Source organism: Elaeis guineensis, chromosome 1, assembly GCF_000442705.2.
Source record: "Elaeis guineensis isolate ETL-2024a chromosome 1, EG11, whole genome shotgun sequence".
NCBI classification, from domain to species: domain Eukaryota; kingdom Viridiplantae; phylum Streptophyta; class Magnoliopsida; order Arecales; family Arecaceae; genus Elaeis; species Elaeis guineensis.
In genome coordinates this window covers 100,929,505-100,954,228 of record NC_025993.2, presented here as the reverse complement: position 1 = coordinate 100,954,228, position 24,724 = coordinate 100,929,505, and the positions used below count along the sequence as shown (strand labels likewise).

Genomic DNA, 24,724 nt, shown 5'->3' with positions numbered 1-24,724 from the left:
GCAGGCCGCCGGATTCGCCGCCGGAGCTTCTTGATGGTACCGCGGGGCACGACGTATACCTTCTCACCAGGGATCAACATTTCCTCTGGCTGAACAAGAGAATCCCATGGCCGGCGAAACACATCGGGTCGTGCAAGGACGGCCCGTGGATATTTTTCCATGATGCCAGCTGCCGGGACCGCCATGTAGTAGCGCTCGGTGAATCCGCCGGCGTGGACGATCCTCAGCGGCATCGAGGAGTCAGGGTGCTTCTCCGGTGGGACCGGGATGGCAGCCGTTGCCGGTGATGGATTCCTTAGGGAGGATAATTTAGTGGTGCTGGACCCAAAGAGCTTGGAGAGCATGGTGGGTGGCGGTTATGACAGTTATGGCCGTTAGTGGGGAACTGGGAGGTCTACAAGGAAAATGAGGAAAGCAAAGGTGACCTTTTATATTTGAAAGGGGGCGGGAGCAACAAAGACCAGGGTTGTCGTCAGAGCTGGGTTGGAGGGCATCTTTCTATTATATTTCGTTTCTTTGAGGGCCACACGGTAAGATAAAATCGATGGGAGGCCATAGACCAGGCCCCACGGCACGCTGTGGTTTTGTTGCGCTTTCTTTACTACGAGTGGATGGTGCTTGTCTGGAATCTTTCCTGATAGATGCTGATGTCTTGGGCGGGCAATTTTTATCTTTTGGATGGAGCATCAAGGAATGGTTTGAGTAACATAGTGATAAATAAATGAATAAAACAATAATAGACTAGTTTACATGGGCTTTAATGTACTTTATTGGTGATTGAATTATTTCTGAGGTTTGTTAAGAAGGCTAATGTTTATTTTAGCAATCTAAAAGAGTTAAATTATAAAGCCGGCTTCAAATAGATGAGGTCATAATTATTAGTCGAAAGTATACATGATGATATTTTCCTTTATTTGGATCGATGAGATCATTCAGCCGTGCCACTTAAAACAAATTCACTAAGCACACAGTCAGAAAGTGAGATTTTCCATTACACTCACAATTTGCAGCACACCTCATATATGAAGTAAAATTACAGACATTTTCTGAAACGAAACGCTCCAACTCTGGGTATCCAATGTCAATAAGTAAATGCTTGTGTAAGTGTAATATATAAGTAATTGTCATTTTCTCAGAAATATATGAATATTTCTCTGCAAAATATACGGCACAATTCTTGATTGGAAAAGATGTACGCAATCGGAAAACTGATAGCACCTTGTCTTCCAGGGATAAGAACAGGCACAGTTCTTGATTGGCAAAGATGTACGCTATTGAAAAATTGATAGCATCTTGAGTTCTATGGATAAGAACAAGCATTACATGACCCTCAAAGTTTCAACATAAATTGGGATAAAATGAAAGTTTCAACACAATTCCCTGCACCATGACGATTCTGAATCCGGATCCGATAAATGCGCTTCCGCCTGTACCTCACGCATGTACTCTATCTTTTACAATGTATAGCTTTTCTTTGTTCTCGGTGCATGAGTACAAAGTTCACAATGTCCTCATAAAAATAGATGTTCCATCTACTAAGCTGCCAATCGTATTAATATACTTAAAAAAGCGTTTAGTTAATCGTACACTGTAGCCAACCCTTCCTATTCATCTTGCCACAAGAAATTTAATGTCCTTCAAGGGTTAAATGTGGCTGAACGAAGCCCCGATATAATTTGTTTATCAGGTCTTAGGCTGCCATTTGGACATATTTCTGGTTGGCTTCAGCCAAGATTACCAGCTGCAGATAAATTATTCAGGAAGAAACTGCAGCAACAATCTGTCACCATCGATCTAGAGATGAAAGTGCATCTAATAATGCTCATCCTATCCATTTTAACATTTAAATTTATTTAAACATAAATAAAAATTTGAACATCTAACTAATATATGCATCGTATCAATATCCATTAAAAATGAATATGCATATGAATAGATAGCCATCCAATACATATCAAAAAAATTCAACTCTATTTATCATCCTACTTAATAATGTTTAATTATCATAAATTATTTTTAAAAATAAATAACCATAATAAATGCTACTAATTTGATTTATTTTTCACTTCATCATGTTTTTGATTATATGGTCATTAAGTTTGTTCATTCAACTTATATCCATATTTTATAACCATATTTTCAATATTCGATTTATATACATATCCTTTTAAAACCAATATAAATATAAAATCATCATCTAACATTCGCATCCATATCTATATTCTTAAATAATAAAATATGAATATAGATATACTAATACCTGATCAACATCGGATTTAATTTCAGACCTACATGGACTTGAATGAAAGGAAGAGCCCACATTGTGAGGAAATTTATAGCGTTCAGCTTGGAAACAATCTTTGTCCCTGCTGAAGTATCTCAACAGAAACGTTAGGGTTCAAGGTCATAAAAAGGAAAAGGATATATAAATTAGATCCTTGATTCAGTGATACAAGGGTATCTCCTTGAAAGGAAGACTCCAGCACCATCCAATGAACAGAAACTATCTACTGCTTGGTTGTGCTTGTGGAATAAATAACCATAGCAGATATACGATGAAGCAAGGGAAGCAAGCCTAATTCCACTTCCATCCATCAAGGCTCACCAAAACGATTTGAAAAATAATAATAATAATAATAAAACAAGACAATTACTACAAAACCATAGGTTTTAGGCACTCAGAAAACTGAGAAAAGCCTTCAGTGGTCAAATAACAAGTGAGCTTACCATTCTGCATCCTCTAGGCACAAAATAGAGTTCCACAATCATTTCTTGTATTGTAAATCTGTTTCAAATGCTATTAAATATATATATATATATATATGACACAAATTACAGTTCTCGTTTTGGTATAAACTTTACAAATAAAGGAGGATAAAAGGAGGAGAGCTGATAAACACCCCCAATCTCTCATCCTCTGAGATCTTCGACTGTCTCCAAACCATCCGTCTGAAAAACAGGAAAGCCTTCCCATATGCCAAGCTATGCATGTATAGAATTTTCCACATAATGTAGAGGTAAAGAAGATGATTGTACTTACTGCTTAAGAGTACAACATGATATGTCAATGTCCAGGCAATACATTATAAATTATAATTTTAGGGATACTCACCTGTTGCTTTCTTATAGGGCCATGCTATTTACTCAAGGTTGAAGAAATAAACATTAATCAAATTTAAAAAAAAAATAAAACAAAAAAAAGATTCCATATATTAGATTCAGGTTATGATCATTCCAGAAGATTAAGGCATCTCAAACACAAATGCTTTATGATAGCACAGAGTCATCCATGATTATTGGAGCCAGAAGAAAGCATTTAAAGGTGAAGTTCCCCATGTTCCACGAAGCCAAATGCCTCTTTCAAATCTGAAAACAAGAAACAAATGGGCTATGTTGCTGTTTCTATTACACCAAAATAGAACAGTTGTAATAAATTTTCTTACCATCAAAATTTACTTTACAGGAAAGTCAGGGGAAAGAATGAAAATCCACCAACTTAATTTCTTACCTTCCAAAGTTTCTATGATGCCTCAAGAAAAGCATAGAATGGGAAACTATGAGGAAAGGGGGAAAAAGGACGAAAAACCAAACTTTTCACCACCCACAATAACTAGAAAAATGAAAGGCAAAACAATCAAGGTAAAAAGCACCAGCCAGCGGAGACAGGGACCTGCACATACCTCCTCTCCATTAATTAAATTTGGTCAACCATCAATCATGGGTGAACTCTATCAGTTTCATGCAGTCCAAAACCGATAAAACTTGCATGTCTCAGAAGTTCCTGGCCAACCTTTATATATATACAGTTCCTTAGCAGGCCGCGTCATGCTGCAAATCATGATTTTATGTTCAAATCAATAGTAGCCTTCATCATTCCCAACAAAATGTCAAATATCTTGCATCACTGGCTACCGCAAATGAAAATTTTCTTTAGCTCTCAATGATTATTGACCCAATTAACCGGCGCACGTTGTGGCCGCTGATATATGCCTGCAGGAGTGCCGGCCACTTCAATGGCTCCAGATGTGGCCTGAAACTGCTGGAGCAATGGATGAACAGAACCAGCAGCTACTATCTGGGTGGGTTGGTAGATTCCAGTGAAGGAGCCATGGCCAGCCTGTGTTGGTGCAAATGTCACATGCTGTCCCTGAGGAGGGAGACTGTAGAAAGAACTAGCCTGCAGACTAGATACGTCCCTCCCAGGTGCGGGAATCCACACAGTTGGAACTTCACTCTGGTAACAACAGAAATTCAGATACAACTTAATACATGCAGGACAAGGATAACACAACACATGAAGTTCACAAAATTCTCTAAATAAGCTACTTAAATAACATATAATCAAATAAACTACGTCTAATCAAAATCTAATATCATTGTAAAGGAGGACTGATCCCAAGTAAGCTTTGGTCAATTCAAAATGGAATATCTACATCAACAACACATCATCCCCAAACAAAAGGCATGACACAAAAAAAAAATGTGACAGAACGAGTCACAATCATATTAGTTCTCAACTACTCAACTAACTGGTACATTTGTTGTAATCAACTACTATTAACTTCATGCGAAAAAATTAAGATATAGTAGCTTCAGGATGTCCAAGGAATGCTGCTTCCTAAGCAATAAGACATGAGTCTCCACAGAAAAAATATTCTAACACACGCCAAAAGAATCTTGGCTCCAAAAATATAAAATAGATCAATATACTGATACATGGGTAATTGAGTGGTGTCTAATATGCTAAAACTTGCATTTGCAAGTTGGGACATAGACATCTCATTTCTCATATACGATGGCATCCACATTAGCATTTGTTATCAATGACTATTTAATAGGTGATTTTTGTGAGTTAATGATGCAATACTGGATCCCATTTTTTTGATCAAGCAACACTTGAACATACTGGTAAATTGCTCACAAGCTGTATTTATGCAAAGCACATCAAATTAGGGTAGCATATTAAGACAACTTGCAATTTGAAGCACTTAGGATCTGGAGATCAACCTATGCATGTGGTCTGCTAATTTAGTAAAACCAAAAGATATAAAATGTAAACAATCATACAAATACATATGAAGGTCTCCTCGTAGAATTGACTGACTAATCCAGGAAACAAGCTACTTACGCTGGTACCTATATTGGCACAGAACCATATTATAACACAGTATGCCTCTTGTTGCCAGCACGGAAAAATAGTGGTGAAATACCAAGTATTGGTACCTTACCAAACCTTCTTGGTATTATCTGATATGGCTGGTGGTGACCGATTTAAATCTTCGCTTGGAATTAACCACTTCAGGAACAACAAAACTGTAATCTGGACCTTCCAAGCAAAATTCAACCAACCCTAGAATTGATCCTTTTGCCGACTAATGAACTCGCTGAATGGACTTTTTTATCTCAAGAAATCTAGAGGACAGATTACTGTTCATATGGAGACATAACTAGATCATAGTCAACCCACCATAACGGCATAACTGCCTATATCAACTGCACTTTCATGTGTGCCACCTACTCATTGACTATAAAATGAACCACTTAATCGACCATAACTTGACCAGCATCAGGAGTCAAGTATCCCTCGATACACTCTTTGGATCAAAAAGAAAAATTCAAAAAATAAAAAAAATAAACTGAACTTTAAGCAAAATTTTTCACATTTATCTGAGAGGCTTTTTTAATATGGTATGACATGCCAACCTAAAAAAGAACAATATTGTACTATGAACTGTGCTTGAATTTCACGTAAACTGATCCAGTGAAGAATTCAATGACTTATCAAACAATGAACATTCCATAAACAATCACCAAAGATGCATTATTTATAACTAGGTTCAAAGTACAAGTTTATACAAGGAATGTAGGATTTAAGCTATTAATCTTCGAAAAGACACCAAAAGTCAAACTTGTACTTTAGAAAGTGAGTTGACAACAATCAATTGCCATCACAATCCTTATGAATCAGGTCACATGGGTGGATATGCGGCCCACTTGAGCTTATATAGGTGTCCAGCAGCTCATTATGTTGCCCAATCCCTGCGCAAAGCGGTCACCAGATTGCATTTGCATTAGGGGACGCATATGCGGCCATCCGGGCTGCAATTTGAATACTGGTTCTCAATTATTGAATCTTCATTAAAATTGCACCCTGATAATTATTCTTTTACCATGTGATTTACCATTTGAATTAACTCTAATAATGGATGTGGATAATTTACCATAGCATCTTAGCACATAATTTTCAGTTATTTTTGCAAGTTAGCTGCAAAAGAATCTCAGCAACATGAAGAGGGGCAGTCTCTGCAAGTGCAACAGCAGCTTATCTATGCCTTCTCCTCAAATCAGCCTTCAGAACAAGGTTCAAAGACAAACCACCCAAAAACAAAAACTTCACCTTAAGCTTTAGCTTTGGAGGACTAACTAGTCACTCAATAACTACATCAAAGATATCCTGCAAATTAATCAAGATTACTATTAAAAAGCCTTTATTGCGGGGGGGTGTTGAAAACATCAAGACAGCATAATTTTGTCAACATGTATCTGCCAAAAGTATTTGCCAAAAGAATGGTGAAAATGATAACTGTAGAACCACAAGGGGCCTTCAACCATATTTGATTATAAGTCCCCAACCAGTAAAGAACATGAACAACATTTGATGTGCACTAATGCCCACTTTTGCAGGTTAGTTGCAAATGATGGATATATGATTTATGAAATGGTAATAAAGTGAATGTTAATCAGAATCCTGTAGAAATTAAAGGATCAGAAAATACAAGCTTGTCCAAACAAGTTTAGTGGTTTTGAATGAAATATTATCACAAAGCATAACATGGAAGAAGAATACCCTGATCTATATCTGGTAGAGCAGTGACAGGAAAAGAAAAGAAAATTGAGGAAAGAATTCTTCAAGAAGCACCTTGAGATTGTACCCCTGACAAGAGCCTCCTTCTATCCTCAAAAATGGCAGAATTTAAACCCTCTCTCAAACATATTGTTCTACTAAAGAGAGCCTCTTCTTCTAGATCAAATCGTTCTCTACATCTCTTGACCATGCAGCTCCATCAAAATCTTGTGGCTGGGCCCCTCAAACTTGGAATTTTTTGGGTAAATTCATATATCTGCTTCTCCAACACCTGTCCCCTCTCAACCAATACTCCCTTCTCAACCACCTGCTTGATCTACTTGACAGCACCCCTGAGAAATCTCTCAGACATGCCTTCCCCTCCATTTTTTTGGAAAGATAATATTTGGACTCCTATTACTTTTGGTGCGATGGAAATCTGCATGCCTTACAAGGAATCAAATTTTTAACAATCCTTTATGAACTACAATTCCCTTGTACATCATTCTAGAAAAAGATATGAAAAAGAAAACATACAACCTTTATGATCTATATGCCTTCCCCACCACCACCCCCCCCCCCCCACCCGGTCCTTTAGCCCCAGGGGGTATGTGCACACATTTTGGTTATTTTTATGGATGCAAAAGTTATCATATATTTGTAATCTTATTTTTAGGAAAATAAGTAAAATACTGATCAAATCTTATAGAAATTACTTAGCTTGCTAAGTTCGAGCTTTGGTTAAGTTCTTAAATAGTTTAATTTACTATTTACTACCACCACCATGACGAAATATATTGTTGTTAGGCTAGATAGTTTCTCCTTCAATTTTAAATGTTCTTAGTAGTATCAACATGCTAAACAACTAAAGCTTACCATGATCGACTAATTTGCACATTTGACTACTGCACCATTGGATTTGATTTTCTTTGTCAAAGTGTGAATCTTCCACAGCACTAAAACAGAATGATAGCACTCACATCTAGACGATAAACAAGATATCAGGGTACACCTCCCAACCCCATGAAAAAGCATAGTTCCGCCTCTGGCCTGACAGTTGCATATTAACACCCTGACAGTTGCATATTAACACCGGGACACATCGTCACAATCAAGCATCACTCCCGCCACATTTACATAACTCATTACATTTAAAATCATTTAATATTGATGTATCTAAGATAGTTTCACCTCTGAGATCTTCAGAGAGATCCATTTCCTAGTTTTGCACCCAAGTCTGCGCCAGTGCATGTTTGCAATTCAGGCAACTACACTAAAGTGTTTTCATCTTCTTTTTCCCTTCACAATTCTTTTTAGCTATTATTGGTATAATTAAAACAAAAAAAGAGCCACCTCAGTCAATAGGTGCCCACCTTGATGATTGCATCCAATTTGAGTATGGAGGGCAACATGAATCTATGAATTGATGTTAAATGCAGCCAAGTTAGTACTTCCCTTTGACTTCCTATATCTTATTTAATAAATAATTTCCATATTTGGAATATAGGCGTCTTTTACATACTCATTATATTTATTCTTTTTAATTATTAATCTTTGTGCCAACTTGACCTCTAGGCATTTTGCCTAGGCACTGAACTAGTGCCAAGGCACTAAGCAGACGCCAGGCCACCCATAAGTCATCTATAGCCTTTAAAAATATTGCTGGTGATTAACAAAACCCTACTCTTGAAACTTCTTATCTAAAATGCCTTGAAAATACCCAAATCTAGATGGACCATACTAGAAATGTAGTATTGAAATCTTCTAAAAAGATGGCTTCTGTAGCTACCATACAACAAAAACTTTAGTCAATCTCCCAGACATTCATGTCCAGGTTTCAAATAGCAGTTCCTTTCAGGCTCAGATGAAAATGTCGTATCATATTCAAAGATTGTTGTTTCGTAATTCAAGCCTCAAAGCTTTAAAACTACTTCAGGTGTTCTCACAATGCACTAGAAGTGACCATTGACAAGTTCAAAGTTTATCAACATGCTGGAACACAAAGCATTATATGGAATACATAAGGTTGAGTGACTAGTACAGGCATGCAACATTATATCATTGAACAGAAGTAAAATCTAAATAATTACATAATCAACATGTAAACATATTTTAATCCCTAAGCAATAAATATGCCAGAAAGTTTCTATTTTACCCATGGAAAGCAGCGGCCAAATGTCATCTGTAACAAACTTCATGAAACATAAAAAGCATGGGATAGCAGAGAAATGTATAAACTATTAAACTATGGTTAAAATGGTAGTCTAAAGTTGGTTTTAATAAACAAGGATACTGTCTCTACAATTTTGTACACAAATTTCTCTGTTGTTTCCTTTATTCATGTAAGACCTTTGCCTAATATAAAGTTTTCAGTCATTTGATAGATTGAAACAGCCGAACTCATATTTTAAGTTGAAAGTGGAAGAAAGCACCTGTTGACTATCAATGTCGGCATTATTTTCTTTTGACTGCATGGAACCATCCTCATTGCTAGTTGAGTTTCCAGATGTCATAGCAGGAGTGGGACTATAACTGGCTGGACTTGAACTGTGTATGCCGAAGCCAGTTGGCATTCCAGTATGGATTGGATTACTGTTGTTAGTTGGAGGCTTGTGTTGAGAGAGTGAATACTTGACAGGATTTGCAGCAGCTGCATCTGCTGGAGGCAGATACATACTTCCAGTGGGAAGTTGCTGGGGGAATGCGGCGTTGCTTAAAAAATGGTGAAGACTTGGGGGTGGAACATAGAATGGTGAGAAATACTGACTATATGGATAGTAGTTAGGAGGGTAATGAGAAAAGTGTACACCAGCAGGCTGTCGAAAGACAGGCATTGGTTGTTGGTTGATGGCAAGAGAGCTCGGAATAACTCCAGCAGCTTGGGGTACAAGCAGGGTCGGATCTGTTGAAGACAGAACAGAAGAATTCCCACTCTGGAATGGGAGGGGGAAAAACATATGAGCATCAGTAAACTAATGATTTTAACACAAGGATGCAAAGAAGAAAAAAGGTAAACTTTCACATGGAAGCCTAGAAATTTGTAGAAATGTCACTTGTGTGCAACTTAAAAATCAGAGACTTTCAGTTAGAATTAACAAAAATAATGTATTACCAATTTGTGCAAGCTGCCATCAGAAAAATCTAGTGGTAATTTGTTGTCATTTCTTTCAAAGATGTAAGACAAGAAAGAGATGACAAACTTCATAAATTTTCTCAGCTACTCAAACACCATAAAGTTTAAATATTATGATTACATGATTGAGAGGATGCAAACATTTGTCAAGACCTTTGAAAATCAACAAAAGATAAAATTTCAAAATATCCAATTAGATATAAGAAAATTTGTTCAGGGCTATAAAAACCTTAAGCTCAATTTCAAATAACATGGAGAAGCTTGCTTAGCTAAGTGATAATTAAAGACAGGAAAATGTGAGGGCACTTGATGGTTCTTATGTATTTAAAAAAAATGATAAAGAATGCTTGTAACTCATACCTCCTGCTGAGACTGGCCAGTCTGAGGATGTAAGATTGCAATGCTTCCGTTGAATTTGGAAGCAGCACCAGGTGGAAGAAATGGAGAGAAGCGACCATCACCATCAGCAGCAGGTCGGTAAATTTGTGTATAGTAGCTTGTAGATGGATCAAAATGTTGATGCACCTGAATAAATGAACATCAAATATCTAAATTTGATTGTATTAATCAAATACAGAGACTGGACTGCAACCAACAGCGGAAAATGAATTTATATGTCAAGTAACAAACATCCTAATCCATCCCCCCCCCCCCCCACCCGGACTAACAATAAATGGAGAATCATAGTTAATATTGTGAATGGAATGAAGTTGAAAAAGATATCAGTAACTGAATGCACCAGGAAAGAAGAGTTTAGTGAAATATAAAATATAAATTGATAAAAAAGAAGCTCTATGCCTAAATTAAGTCCAGGCACATCACCCATATTCAATGACCAAGGTTTTACAATGACCACCCAATATGCAGGATGGATATCTTGGCTGTATGACTTGGGCTACTTATATGGGACAAAGTTATCATCCTGACAAAGTGAAAGTTCTATGTGGCCTTCAGATCTGCTGCTGACATTGTCCCCAAGACATCTTACCATCCTATGCATGTCGTGGTCACTATTCAAATGGCTTGACATCATACAAGGATAAGATTTCAAGTCAAAGCAACCAACAAATCCATAGCCAGAATGCACAACTTCCAATGTGCATTCTGAAGGTAGCAGAGTCATCCAAAGCAGGATATATCTTAACATTGATGGAGCACGGAAGGACCTACAGGTGGGAATTTATCTCTCAGGACAGCAACCGAACAATTGACTATGTTAATTTTGCTTAGGGAAAAGTTAAGATTTCAGGTTAACAAAGAAAACAACCAAAATGTGCAACTTGAGTGATAAATCACTTAGGTAGCTAAAGAAATTAACTCACAAGATATACATTAATCCATTAATTCATCAGATTCACATTATGCAAGTTAATATATCTATAAAAGACAAAGTTAGACAAATTTCAATTACTTCTGCATCAAATTAAGAATTTAAACCTCATCTCTTAGGACAGTGGAATTATAAATTGTAGATATAACGTTGCAGCTGAAAAAAAAAAAAAAAAGTCACAGAGCACAAGGATTGACCAGATTCACAAGCTTTTCCAGTTGAGGATATGGAGTCCGAATTTTGAACAGTTTGTTGCTTGTTTCATGTGGCTCACAACAAGTTAGCATACAGAGCAGATATTCATCTGATGTTAAGAGAGCTTATAGCATCATAAGTTGTAGCAGATAAAATACATGAAAAGAGGTTAAAGACTTACAACAAAGCCCGAGACATGAGAGGCTTCATGTGACTGAGGTTCAGCACCTTCAACGGTTCTAAATTGGCTGCTCACTGTTGGTGGTACCAGTCCAAAATTTGAATAAGTGTGTGCAGTATGAACCACCGAGTATTGAGGACTTTCAGGGGCCAAACTTGCTTCTGGTTTTGGTTGATCATTTTCGGGTGCTGCAAGGACATTGGAGGAAATTTCTGGCTCCTTGGTTGATATATTTTCTGCAATCTGGGCTGGTGGCTGCAGATGATCTGGATAATCTGCTTCTTGAGTAGTTGACACATTGTGAAAGCTGCACTCAATACAAACTACCAAATTAATGAGCTGAACCACATTCCATCAACAACAAAAATGAACAAATATATGTTTCTCAGAAGGGGGAAAAGGTGAACAAATGTATAAAGGGGTTTGAGGGAAGGAGCATTGCCGTTCTTTAGCCCATCAACTATAGGCCTATTTCTTTCAAAAAAATTCATATTTATGACATTAACACGTTCTGCTCGGATGAAGCCGTTGCTATAATCCAGTTACTACATTAAATTAATGCTCCCACTGGAATACCTCCATATCAGCAGAATAACAACAACAACTCATTATGAACCATAAATTTGTAAAGATATTTTTTTTAGAAATCATGAGCAAAGTGATCAAAATAAGCATCCAAAGTGAATATGCAATGTTCATTAAAGAACAAAAAGTTAAAACGAAACTAGCAAGCAAAAGACAATGTAAAAACAAAGAAGCATATCTTAGATATATTAGTTTGAAAGATGATAGATACAAGTAACATGCTCTCAGAGGTAAGCTAGACAGACATTAATGGGCTTGCAGCTTCTAGGAAAAAAAAAACATTTAAGGATCTAAATGGTCTCAAATTAAAAAGGAAAAGGAATGAATTATTTGAAAACTTTATCCATTCAAAACCAAATGCAAAATTAAATTATAAAAAAAAGAAAAAAATTAAGTCAATAATTTAAGAATATCCGAGGTCTCAAAACTTTCTTATGGAAAAAGGTTAAAGATACAAATAAAGTTAGACAAACATTTATTAAAGAGAACAGGCAATCACCAGATGTTGACTCATGCACTTATTTCAACAATTATTACAATTTAAGCCATCTAGTTCCTGCATGCAAAGACCTTCTAGTCATTAAGCAACATTCTAGTCAACTAACCAATAAAAACAACAACAACAATAATAAAATCACAGTCAAGTGCATATGAAAGCATGACCATAGTGGAAATGAAGGGGAATTGCAATTGATGAGTCTTACGTTGGAGAAGGCTCTTCAACATTCTCTTTAACCTCCTGAGACGACTCAGACAACAGCGTCGAGCTCTTGTTGCTATCAGTCATGGTCAGCCCAAAATTGGCATCAAAACTTCCAAAGCTCAGACCAGTTATTTGAGATTGTGGAACCTGAAGATGATTTGGAATGATAACATGGGTTTCTGAAAACTGCTGCTCCTCTAGCTTGTCCTGCAGCTTCGAAGTAGTGTTCTTGAAAGGGGTAGAACTTGATGCAGGTAGTGAGGGATCAACAGTTTCTGCTGACATAGTTTGAACTTCAGAAGTGCTTGACAAACCAGAGGCCGGAGCAGAATTCACACTCGTTGGTTTCGGTTTCCACTCCTTAGCAGGACCAACTGCTGAATCAAAATTGTCTAAACAACTCAGACTAGGCAGGAGAAAATAAAAGGAACATTCTTAAACAGATTATATGCAACGGTAAACTAATATATAAACAAAGAGACGAGAGGTTGCTGAAAATTAAGAAACCAAGTAGGAGAAGGGAAGAAAAAAATCAGACTAAATATATGCATTAGTTAAATCTGTGTAGAATTAGTTCATTCAGATGATCTGGGTAGAGCTTACATAAGTACATATGATCATGAAAAGGAATGGTGCATAAATGAGAGCAAAAGATCAACTATGTCTTCATATCTCGTCTATCGACCCATGCTATATGAAATGTAGCAGCAAAACCTATAAAAAAGTTGATGACTTGAGCAGTTCTTTGCCAGAAAATGGATAGATTATCCTAACCTAATATGACCGCTAGAGATAATTTGATATCATATGTCTGCAAGCTAACCCAACTGAAAGGATATAGCAGGTCAGTAGTGAAGATGCAAGAAAAATATTATCTAGCACTAGCCAAAAAAAAAAAGGGCCGCCAGTGCATGAGGCTCCCACTATTGCAAGACCTGAGGAGGGTTATGCAGCCTTACTCCCACATGCAGAGAGGTTAATTCCGTGTTTTGAACCCATGACCTCCAAGTCACAATGGAGCAACCTTGCGGTTGTGCCAAGCCGCCAAGATCCACCCTAGTCATCAAGCACTAGCCACAAGAAACTAAATCTTACAAAACAAATTATTCTGCAATTTCATCAAAATTTAATTTGTTGATAAGGTTTTTTTACATCCTTCAGGTTGCATAGTTACAATTTTACAATGCTTAAACCATCAACCTGAAGCACTCCTCTTACATTCTGCTCAAACTTCAACTCATAAAGTTAAACTCAAATTTGTCAGTTAACAGTTAGTACTGATGGTTAGGTGTCCACAAGCATCTCTTGCATGTCTGGTGGAGCTAAGTAGCTTTTAAGTTACACCAAGTGACCAAGGTGTCAATGCACGTCCATGTCAGTTCAAGGCTATTACATAAAGGGGTAATCACACAAAAGGCATTGGTGTGGAATTGCCATCCAGGCATCAGTTTCAAAGAAAATCTTACGATTGGCTGATTAAAATCGCTACTGACATACAAGTCTTATTGTATGATGACCAAGGTCCAAGTATAAGATGAGTATCCACATTGCGACACTTTTGCTAATCATACAAACCCAGAATATTAAAATTCATGCCCAGGAAGTAACAAGGTAACGAAAATACGAAAACCTAGAAGTATCATATAGTATGCTTATTAAAAGAAAACAGTCTATACACGCCCCATACTCCTAATCATAACTTAATTATTGGAGAACCATGTTTTAAGATGTAGAGAAAGATCTTTTAGAAGGGTAAATAAGAAGTTGAAAGCTATTCTTATCACAAGAAAGGTCAGTGGTACCATCCCAAACCACCCGGTTTGGGGCATACCAAGACATACCAGAGGCCAGCTGGGATGATTCCAGCCTTCAGATTGAGAAATCTGCAAGGAAGGGGGAGAAGGAGAAGGAAATTGGCATACCAAGACATGCTAGAGGCCGGCTGGGATGATTCCAACCTTCAGATTGAGAAACTGGCAAGGAAGGAGGAGAAGAAAGAGAGGAGGGGGGGTGCTGGCGGAGCGCAAAAGAGGTGGAGGGGGGAGCCCTCTCTCCCCGGCATTGCCGAAACAAGGGTGGAGCCCATGACTCATTTCGAAACAGGGGCTTCACCCCTTTTTTTTTTATTTTTTTTAAGTGAAACCGGCAGTGGTTGCCAACTTCACTTATTATTTTCTCTCTTTTTTTTTTGAATTTTTTAACATGATCTGACTTGACTTTAAAAAATTCAAAAAAAAAAAAAAGGAATAGTAATAAGTGAAGTTGGCAATGGTTGCACTTTAAATTTTATGAGTATTTACTTTGGGAAGATCTGGAAGAATTAAAATATTGCCTTGGAAAGAATATCAGAGGGGAAGAAACTTTTTTTTTGCGACATATTTTTCACTTATCCTAGCTTGTCTCATAAAGATATAAATTTTTACATCTGTTAACCATTGCTTTAAAAGTTAGGTATGCTGTATTGCAGGTTTTTAAAACATACAACCTATAAAGAGTTATCAATATTTGGGCTTACTAATGAGTTTGACTGGCTACAATAGGCAAATATTTGAAGGGCACATGATGTTTCAATCTTGACCCATCTAAATGTTTGAACACTGCATAACTCAATCTGCTTCCTGTCTTGTAGAACAGCAAGCTAAAAAATTTCTCTAATATAGGTGTCATCTGCTTGGTTTTATCTGAAATTCTTTCGAGTCAGCTGTCTTATTTATTTCCATTGGTGGTTTCCAATATTCTGTCAATGTAAGGAAACCAGAAGGTAGTTGTTTATCCTCCTTTTGGTGTTTAGGTATTTGATTCCTTACAACCTCATTAAGTTAAGCCCAATTTCCAAACAGGAAACTGGCCATGCTTGAAGTAGCTTTTGATGCTTGACATTAATAATACAGGAATTCATAGTATGGTGCACATATTAAGGATACCATGGCTATTCATGCTATGTTGTCCAACAAGTGAATATAGATGTTGACAATGCAATGAGCTTGTCAAGTGGGAGCCATGCATATTGTCAAAAAGGATAGTCCATCTGCTTGAAGTACCACCGTACCATCTTGGATGTTTCCATTGTTTCCAGACCTTTTTTAATTGCCCATTATAAAAGCTGATGTATATACACATAAACATGCATATACGCATATATAGAACATGTGTATCTGTGTGTGAAAACCCTAGACTCCAGCAGGCCAGCCCATAATATCTTTATATTTTATTCCTATATTGCAGATACTTCAACGTAGAGCTATAATCACAGGCCTTGCATTCCTGATTAAAGCATGCTAGTGCTTCATAAAGTGTGAGGGGGAAGATAATAGAAATTGATGATGGCAAGGAGAACGCATTAAAGATTATTAATTTTAATATCATTTACAGCTTGCACACATACTCCCTTTAAAAGTATAATGGATAAACTGCCTCTTCTGTATATCCAAACTCTCATACAAACCATTATAAACACACAATACTTTCTCTTCCACATCTTAAAAATAAAAGATAGGATGTAGGAACTAAGAGAAATCATTCCAGCAGATTGATAGGTCTGAAGTTAAAATGGCCAAAACTCCACGTTAAACTTCAACTCCGGTATCCCACCCTCTCCTATTGGGTTTGTTAATGTACTATATATATACCTAGATAGGGCTTGAAATGATCTTTCAAGGAGTTCATGGAAGAATTTTGTTCTGGAGAAGGAAAAGGCATTGGATATTGTACCTTTCTGAGGACCACTTAGTGGCTGTGATCTGCTGCTGTAATTAGAAGATGGCCTACTGCCCACAGAGACAGTGGTAGAAGAGGAAGATCCATCTTGTGATGAAATTTGGATCACATCAAGTCCATTAGATTTGCTTGGCGTCCTTCCTTGTTTGTTAGAATTGCCCAATTCTGAAGAATTCTTTCCATTTATAGATGACAACTCAGAACTAGCAACATCACAAGATGCAACTCTGTTGATGTCTGTCACTCCAGGTGTTCGTTGACCCCCAACTTCACAGCCGATGGCACCAATAACACCTGGAATGCATGCATCACAAGATTGCACCAGCACAGGGTCTGAAGCTGATGCATACACTCTTGATACAATTGTTGTTCTAGATGATACAAACTGGTCAGAATTAGGTATAGATTGGCCAGATGCAGAAACACTATTTATGTCACCCGGTAGCTGTGTTGCCATCTTACTTATTTCAGTGGTAGAACATTCCTCTACTGAGGTGTTAACACTGCCACCGGAATTTTGGCATGTACCTCCGTGTCCCAAAATCTGGCATTCCATCCTGGTGGAACCATTATCCAGGCCAGCTACAGAGCTGAGAAAATAATCTATGATAAATCTCAAACATGCAAGATAAAGAGAGTGCTTCGAACTCAGAAACCATGGAAGAAATGAAGATGAAAAACATGGAATAATCAAATATTATCTTCTAAGATATTATGCCCATAAATTATTAAATAATCCCTACAATGCATCGTGAGCACCAAAGAAATCAGTACCAATACATGCAGCCTATTTAGACAATCAAACTGAATAAATCATGCATTATCTTAGAAAAAGCAGCTGAGAAAACCATAAATTCTTTAAAAATGAAGACAAAGAATAACATCAAACTCAAAAAGGATAACGTCAAATGCAAAAAGACATATCTATTAATCGCAAAGTGCAGATCCACTAACATAAGAGTAATAACAGAATTATGAATGCACTTCTTTGATCCAATTATATAATCCAAACCAAATTAATAGGGCCAGACTAAATTGCTAGTATTGTATCAAAAGAAATAGCTAAAACCTGTCAAGCAATATCAATCCTAGATGGGTGGATGTGTCAACTACAATGTTTTATCTTTAACTGTCAAAATACTTCCTGGATGAGCATCAGCACATAACTAAGATTATAATGATGCCCCTGCAGTTTGCCAGGCATTGCAGGAATAGGGGAACCATGAAAACCAGCGAGTAAAACAAACCACACGAGAAGCTATACCTACTGCCACATTGTCATAGCAGCTCAGCATGGTATCCTTCAATGCTAACATTAAGTTGCCATACATTACAATAGTTTCATCGATAGAATGATTTTAAATATCAACAAATTAATTATGTCAGTGGCTTGTCAAATTCTACAAATTAGACTGATTTAGGAACTGAGCATGTGCGGATGCGTGCGCAAAATTCTTGCCTTAAAATGGGCTTTGCACTGCAAGCAGACAACAGAATGACAAAATAACCTATAGTGCAGGTTGCAAAAGAAGATTACTTTGAGATGCATGCAGAACAACTGAGAGACATGTACCTTGATATAGTGGCAGCGAACTTATTTCCTGTGTCATGAGTGGTAGGCAAAGATGAAGATGTGATGCTCTTATCTGTGCCTTGATTGACACCATTTTCCTTTCCAACACCAACATTACTTCCACCTCCAACATCTAACAAGAGATAATCATTAAGCATGATTCATAGCTATTAAAAAAACAAATAAAATAAAGTAAAAGTAGCATAACCATAATGTTAGGTGCGTGTCTTCCAAAAAGGATAATTAAACTTTGGGATAATAATGTAACACAAGCTATATAATTGTCATTCTTTCTAGAGATACTGAAGCAAATTTTCAAGTATTTAGCAGAAATATGAAAAGCAAAAGTGCAATAGAATGGTCGTGTTAGAGGACCAAAAATAGTGCATTTGATCTGTACAAGGTGTACAAAGTATACATTTTAAACAACTGGAAGAATGAGAAGCATTAATGCATAAGTATAAAGATGTAGCACTCATGCATGGTAAATGTAGAATATACTAATAATCATGCAAAGAACCCACATTAGTTAGATATTCAAAAAGAAGAAGAATCAAAGAATCCATGCGATGACAAATGCAAACAACTTTATTTCCCAGTGAATATTAAGTAAACATGGCAGTTCAAATAATAACAGTAATATAACTGCTGAGTATCATGATACCACTATAGCCAATGTATGATAACAACCATAGTGCACAGCTAAATGATTACCTTGTAAGTAAACAAGTACCTACCATGAGAAATATGGCAAGAAGAATGATTTCCCCTACCACTCCTACCCCCTCGCCCTTGCAACCCTGGCCTCCACCTAGAATCAGCAGGCTCCCTGTTCTGCACAAAGTTAAAAAGCAATTATTTAACAATTTCATCCAAATCAGCAAAACGCAGGCATGACACATGTACCAATGTAATTTCTTCTACCGTATGGTTTTTTTACAATTTAAGAGACCACCAACTACTCAGATTTGATCTGCTAGTTAGTAAATGACATAGTAGCTCATTAGGAAACTCATTGACAAACTTGGTTGAATCTAAGAACGAATAATACAAACTTACAAAGTAAAATTAATTCCTTAAAGATTTTATAATTATCAAAGATCATGGTAAACAACATTGAAATGCTAATGATGCAAAGTATTTTAGAATAAAATATCAACATTCTGATGCCCTTTGAATCAGTAAGAATACTACAGTCATAATCCAGAAAATGCATCAAGAAATGCACATTAGAAACCAGTGCCAAGAATCAAGACAATTAAAAAAAATTCTGTTTAATCTAATTTATTGATAAATATATATTATAAACAGATAGGTCACCTGAGGGGGGAAAAGGGGTTAAATCACTCAATCAAAACCAATTTACAAGACCATGGACCATTTAGTGAAATATGAGATTGGATATGTGCACCAAAAAAGAAACACTGCGCAAATGTTCATTAGCAAGCAATAAATTTGTTCTAGGGTATGGTGTGCCTTCTGATGTTTAAATAAACTTTTACCATATAATACTGTCTGGACCAGCCACAGAAGACTCAACATATTCAAGCAAACAAGTCTCCTCTGACAAAGCAATAGCCAGGGTTCAAAGTTGTTGAGAAGCTTTGATTGTGTAACAAAATTTTGAATCATAAGCAGTCAAAACAATAGAAGAAATAGTCAAGAAGTAGGATTGGTAATCAGCAGGTCTGCAGCCATAGTTAACCAAATCAACCAGATGAATGTTATTACATTGACATGTAAAGGTCGTTTCACTATGAGATTGAATGCTTGCTGTTCGTTATGGTATAACACATTTCATGAATTATGTCTAAAGCAACAGAAATCAAATTTTAGCAGATCTTCACCCGTATTAAGGCTTAGAAGTAAGTGCACTCATGACAACCTGGCAAGGTTCATCCAATTTATTCCCCACGATCGACATAAAATGTAAGCATTAGTTGTCAAATTTTATAGTACTAATTCAAGCCCATGCAGCCACACTGTCAAATGCAAAATTAGACAAGTGCTACAACATTATAGCTGAGAACTAAGTAAGAAAAAAAAGAAGCAAGAAGATACAAAGAAGAAGAAGAAGAGATCAAGAATCTGCAAAGAAGAGGAAAAATCATGGTCCAATTCAACTGGTTACTTAATCCATAATTTTTCACAATTTTTGGGAATGACCTTTCTCCCAAAATAAATGTCAAGATACTTTTAAAAAAATTGACCCCTGATCTAATAAAACTGATCCTAACTGTTCTTTTAAAAAAATGCAAAGTAAAAGTGACCTGATACAATTAAAACTCAGATACTGATTACATGTTCAAATTTAAATTATTTTCCAAATTTGAGTTTTAAAGAACAAACGAGTCCAAGTCTCTTCCATTTAAACATGCAATAAACTATTTTAAGAGAATACAACGCACAATGGACAAAGTATCAGAAGCACATTTAATTTTTTCAAAAAAAAAAATGATTAAATGAAAATGAAGAAGCATCAGCAGTTTCAATTTGATGACTTTCTTATACTCAGCTACTGTGCAAAGATCAAAACAAAGATTTGAATAATGAATAAGAAAGAGCCATAAGGAAAGCAATACCTCCTTTTTCCTGCCGCGCTTCCTCTTGACCTCATGAAAGGGATCTGGAAAATCATCAATTTGTTAGCATTTCACTACATTAGAATGTCACAACACGTGATAGTAAGCTAATGCATTAGATACAAGATCCCACAGTGGACATAAAATCCTAATATGCAAATGCAATTTCCTTTTAAATTCAAAACAGATATAATAGAAAAGGTTTTGGAAATATAAAAACCAATCTGTAATGCATCGATATTTACAAAGAAAAGCCTCTCAGGATATTAGAATCATCCACGTAAATACCACTGGTTATATGAACGATCAAAAAAGGCATGTCATTGACTTGCAAGAATCAAAAGGGGCACAGATAAAAAGACCCTGAGCTTAAGATCATTATGCATCAAATCTGACTTCACACATTTCAGTATATGCTTCAGTCAACCGAACTGATAGCAAGTACAAGAAAGTCATTAACAAAAACACGACGTTCCTGATAGAAAGACTTGCTTGATTATCAGTCGACAAACAGCAGACCCTCCCGATGCCGAACAGAAACTGCTGCATCCACATCCGGTCAAAGTTGTCCAACAAGCGAGACAAATCGGCATGTTTTTTTCTACGAGTCAACATGCTGGGATTGAATGGGAGCTTCAGATCAAGCATAGGCATCAATTGTTACGCAATAAAATTCAAACAACCTTACTCAAATAATACTTCCTAGAGTGAAATCTATCAGATCCGTGACTGAAATCAGGTCGCGGTAAGACCAACTTGGATTAACATAACGAGAACTCATCAGTGACATGCAAAGAACGAGATGCGACATTATGGTACTGGAAAGGGCGGAAAATCAATAATCCAACTCAAATTTAAGGACAAAATTAGCATTTTCTACTAAATATATTAATAATAAATAAATATATATATATATATATATTAATAATAAATCTTAAGTTGATCCAACTAAAGATACAAAGAAAACCCCATCATGTTATTGATCAGAACTTCTTGAAATCAAAAAGATACGGACACCAAAAAAATAATAATAATGACAATAACAAAAAAGCATGAATCAACCAAAAAAACTACAAAACTATCAACCGGAGCTCGATTTTATGTGCCAAATCACCATATCCCATCAAAACAACACATGTCCGCCACCAAATCAAGCCCCGTAAGCCCGAATTGATACCGGGAGAAGACCCGTGGAGAAAAGAAAAACAATAGACAGAGAGAGAGAGAGAACAGAAGAAAAAAAGAAAAAAGAAAAGGAGACCTTGGAGGAGGAGCTTATGTGCGGTCTCGTTGGGATCCATTGAGCACTCCTTGAGCATTCCATATATCTCCTCGTCGCTGTAGCTCCCGGCAATCTCCTTGATGTCCTGGATCGTCCTCCGGACGCTGCTTGGAATGGAGATCCTAGAAGAACCGCTCATCTTGGCTCGCAGGGGAGAGGGAGGGGGCAGGAGAGAGGGAGCGGGTATTTTTCAGGAATAGCAGGCCAAAATGGGAGATTTTGGGGGTTTTGAAATGTTTTTATGGAGAGAGAGAGAGGACCGAGTACAAGGAGCCCCTCACCAGTTTCTCTTTCCCCCGATGAGTGGGTCTTAAGAAGGGGGCATGAGGTTGTCATGTTTAAAGAACTTCTATTAAAGTTTTCCTGGTCTTTTTTCGGGCTGTGCTGCGGGGTCTGATGGGCAGGCAACGGAGATGAACAGAAGGGATGCTGTCTTTGGATTTTACTCGTCTGGTTTCCGTGCCATGGGACACGTTTCTTGTGGGCTCATGTGCCCGTTGGTTTCAATAGCTCCCAATGGTCTCCCTCGGAGGTGGGGTGGGGTGGGTGGAGGTGCAGATTGGTCATGTAACATGATAAGACAAGGGCCAGGTGCGAGTCCCAAATTTAAACATGAAATGTGATTGAGATTGACATAAGACCTGTAGAATTACGCAAGGCTAAATTGGATCAAATCAGATTTTATTTAGCTGGACAAAAATTAGTTCGAAAGATTAGTTGTGGTTTCTTGCATCTTCATCGGATTAAATAGAAATCTCAGCGAGGTGGGAGTCCAAAATTTAGACATGAAATGTCATTAAGATGGATATAGAATCCGTAGATTTATATACGGCTAGATTGGATCTAATCAGATTTTATCTAGTCAGACCAAATTTATTTTGAAAGATTGGCTATGGCTTGTTATATCTTCATCTTATATTCTTAGCTAGTCTTAATTAAAAATATATCAAGTTGGACTTGGCCCCGGTTACACCTGCTTGCATGTCTAAGTAGAGATGAATATAATATCAAAGTGATAAATTTCAAGGTAGGGTAGCACTCATCTCTCTCGACCTTGAGAATTAGTCATTGGTTGGATGGTTGTAATGTTTAATTTATTATGTTTCTTCTGGTTTTTGAGCTTTCTTGGGGTATGATTTCTTTGTCGGCGCTTGTGGTAGACTTTACATACTTGAGCAATGTGTAACATATTTGCAAATTAATGGATGGTTTTATAGCTCTTTGAGAAGATAACTTTTATATTAGGCTTATTGAATATACTGATACATCAATACTTTATCAAAAAACAAAACCATTTAGATGTCGAAACAATTCTCCAAAAGATTTTATTTAGCCTTTTTGGGATGAAAACATTTGTATGTTAATTCTAGAATATCTTTTGTTAGGATCAAAAAAAGATAAAAATTATCAGATATCATAACTGATTTCTTCTTTATTCTTGAACTATTCAATTTTTGGTTCCTATCTGAAATTATTTATTAATTTTATACGTAGCTGACATGTGATCTAAATTCATATAATTATAAAAGTAAAGGAATGATGATGATGATGTATTGTTATCTTTTTGTAAAACATGCATTTTAGATATCCTTTCTTTTATTTTTGGGAATAGCATATATCCTTTAGTCAATTCAGTGCAGATTCCAATTTTGACACTGAAACCATATGATTCCATAACAGTGTAAGCAGTGAAATAATACAAAAATAAAAGAGCTAACTTTTGTTTTTGTAAATATCTTTTGTTAAATAAAATATATCTTTCCACGTCATAATATATCTTTGGTGTGTCGGAAACTTTAGAATGAAAGGTATGCTTGCACGAATTAAACGGAATATGAAACAAAGGGTTGTGCTTTTAAAAAGGGAGTCTGGGTTTGCTTCCAGATGAAGCTACCTTGCTTCATTTCTCTCCAGATACGCAAGGAGATAATGGAGCTTATAAATCTATCCTGACATCCTTTTTCTTTATGTTTGATCATCCATTGGTATGCATCACAATGCAATGAGGGTAAAGGCAGGGACTGATGAACTCTAATGCAATTTAAGTACGATATGTCTCGACAAAGCTTAAGATCAACGAGTCAACCCACACCTATCAACCCATCAAAGTCCCCAAGAAATAAATTTAGATCAATTTATGTCAACCCAAAGTTAGCCTACTTATAAATGCATGGGTCTTGTTTTAGCCCCTTGGACTTAATGAGTCATCAAAGATGAATTGACTAGGAACCAACCAACTCTGGGACCCAATGTATCTCTAATTTTTTTTCCCATTAGGTTCAGTTCAACTTTTTTAAAAAAAAAAATAAAAGAAAAAAGAGGGGAGCTGGGGATTATAGAGCATTTGATATGATAAATGACAAGGTTCGGATGCAAGTAATTGTTTTATTACTATTAATTAATATCTTTTTTAATTTGAGTGGGGTTATTTCTTGTTCTCTGCCTTAAATCCACCCCATGTCACCTAGGCTAAAGCCTAGGCCTCGGGAGATAGCCATTGGTTATGGAACTATGCTTACTATAATTAAAGTAGCTAGGGGCAATAAACTTGAATGCTCTCTAACCGCCGCATATCATATATTCATAAACCCTTTGTGAT

The 24,724-nt window shown here is 36.6% G+C and overlaps 1 protein-coding gene across 6 annotated transcripts; it reads right to left on the bottom strand.

The window, feature by feature from the left end:
- Positions 1–3,187: 3,187 nt before the first annotated feature.
- On the bottom strand, positions 3,188–22,463 carry LOC105060749 (uncharacterized). Of its 6 annotated transcripts, XR_012141368.1 has the most exons (11): positions 22,105–22,454; positions 20,844–20,887; positions 18,999–19,095; positions 18,262–18,394; positions 16,683–17,278; positions 12,973–13,348; positions 11,684–11,990; positions 10,338–10,502; positions 9,277–9,777; positions 3,681–4,234; positions 3,188–3,366 (listed from the first exon to the last, which is right to left on the bottom strand). XR_012141368.1 is itself a non-coding variant. In XM_019845875.3 (10 exons), exons 1-10 carry the CDS (start codon positions 22,262–22,264, stop codon positions 3,938–3,940), a joined length of 2,643 nt encoding a protein of 880 aa, XP_019701434.1. In that variant the 5' UTR covers positions 22,265–22,455; the 3' UTR covers positions 3,376–3,937. The 6 variants fall into 6 exon arrangements, 5 of the variants coding, with proteins under 5 accessions (XP_019701434.1, XP_010942880.1, XP_010942881.1 ...); XM_019845875.3 differs by lacking the exon at positions 3,188–3,366 and having other exon boundaries at positions 3,376–4,234; positions 16,683–17,245; positions 22,105–22,455; XM_010944578.4 differs by lacking the exon at positions 3,188–3,366 and having other exon boundaries at positions 3,376–4,234.
- Between the last annotated feature and the right edge of the window lie 2,261 nt (positions 22,464–24,724).

What these genes read in the sequence shown, in the direction of transcription:
- LOC105060749 (XM_010944578.4), bottom strand. Translation starts at nt 22,264, where the DNA reads ATGAGCGGTTCTTCTAGGATCTCCATTCCAAGCAGCGTCCGGAGGACG. An exon ending in AGCGCGGCAGGAAAAAGGAG is followed by an intron (nt 19,096 to 20,843) that starts GTATTGCTTTCC and finishes AACTTTGTGCAG; the next exon opens with AACAGGGAGCCTGCTGATTC. An exon ending in CCGACATTGATAGTCAACAG is followed by an intron (nt 4,235 to 9,276) that starts GTGCTTTCTTCC and finishes TGTTGTTACCAG; the next exon opens with AGTGAAGTTCCAACTGTGTG.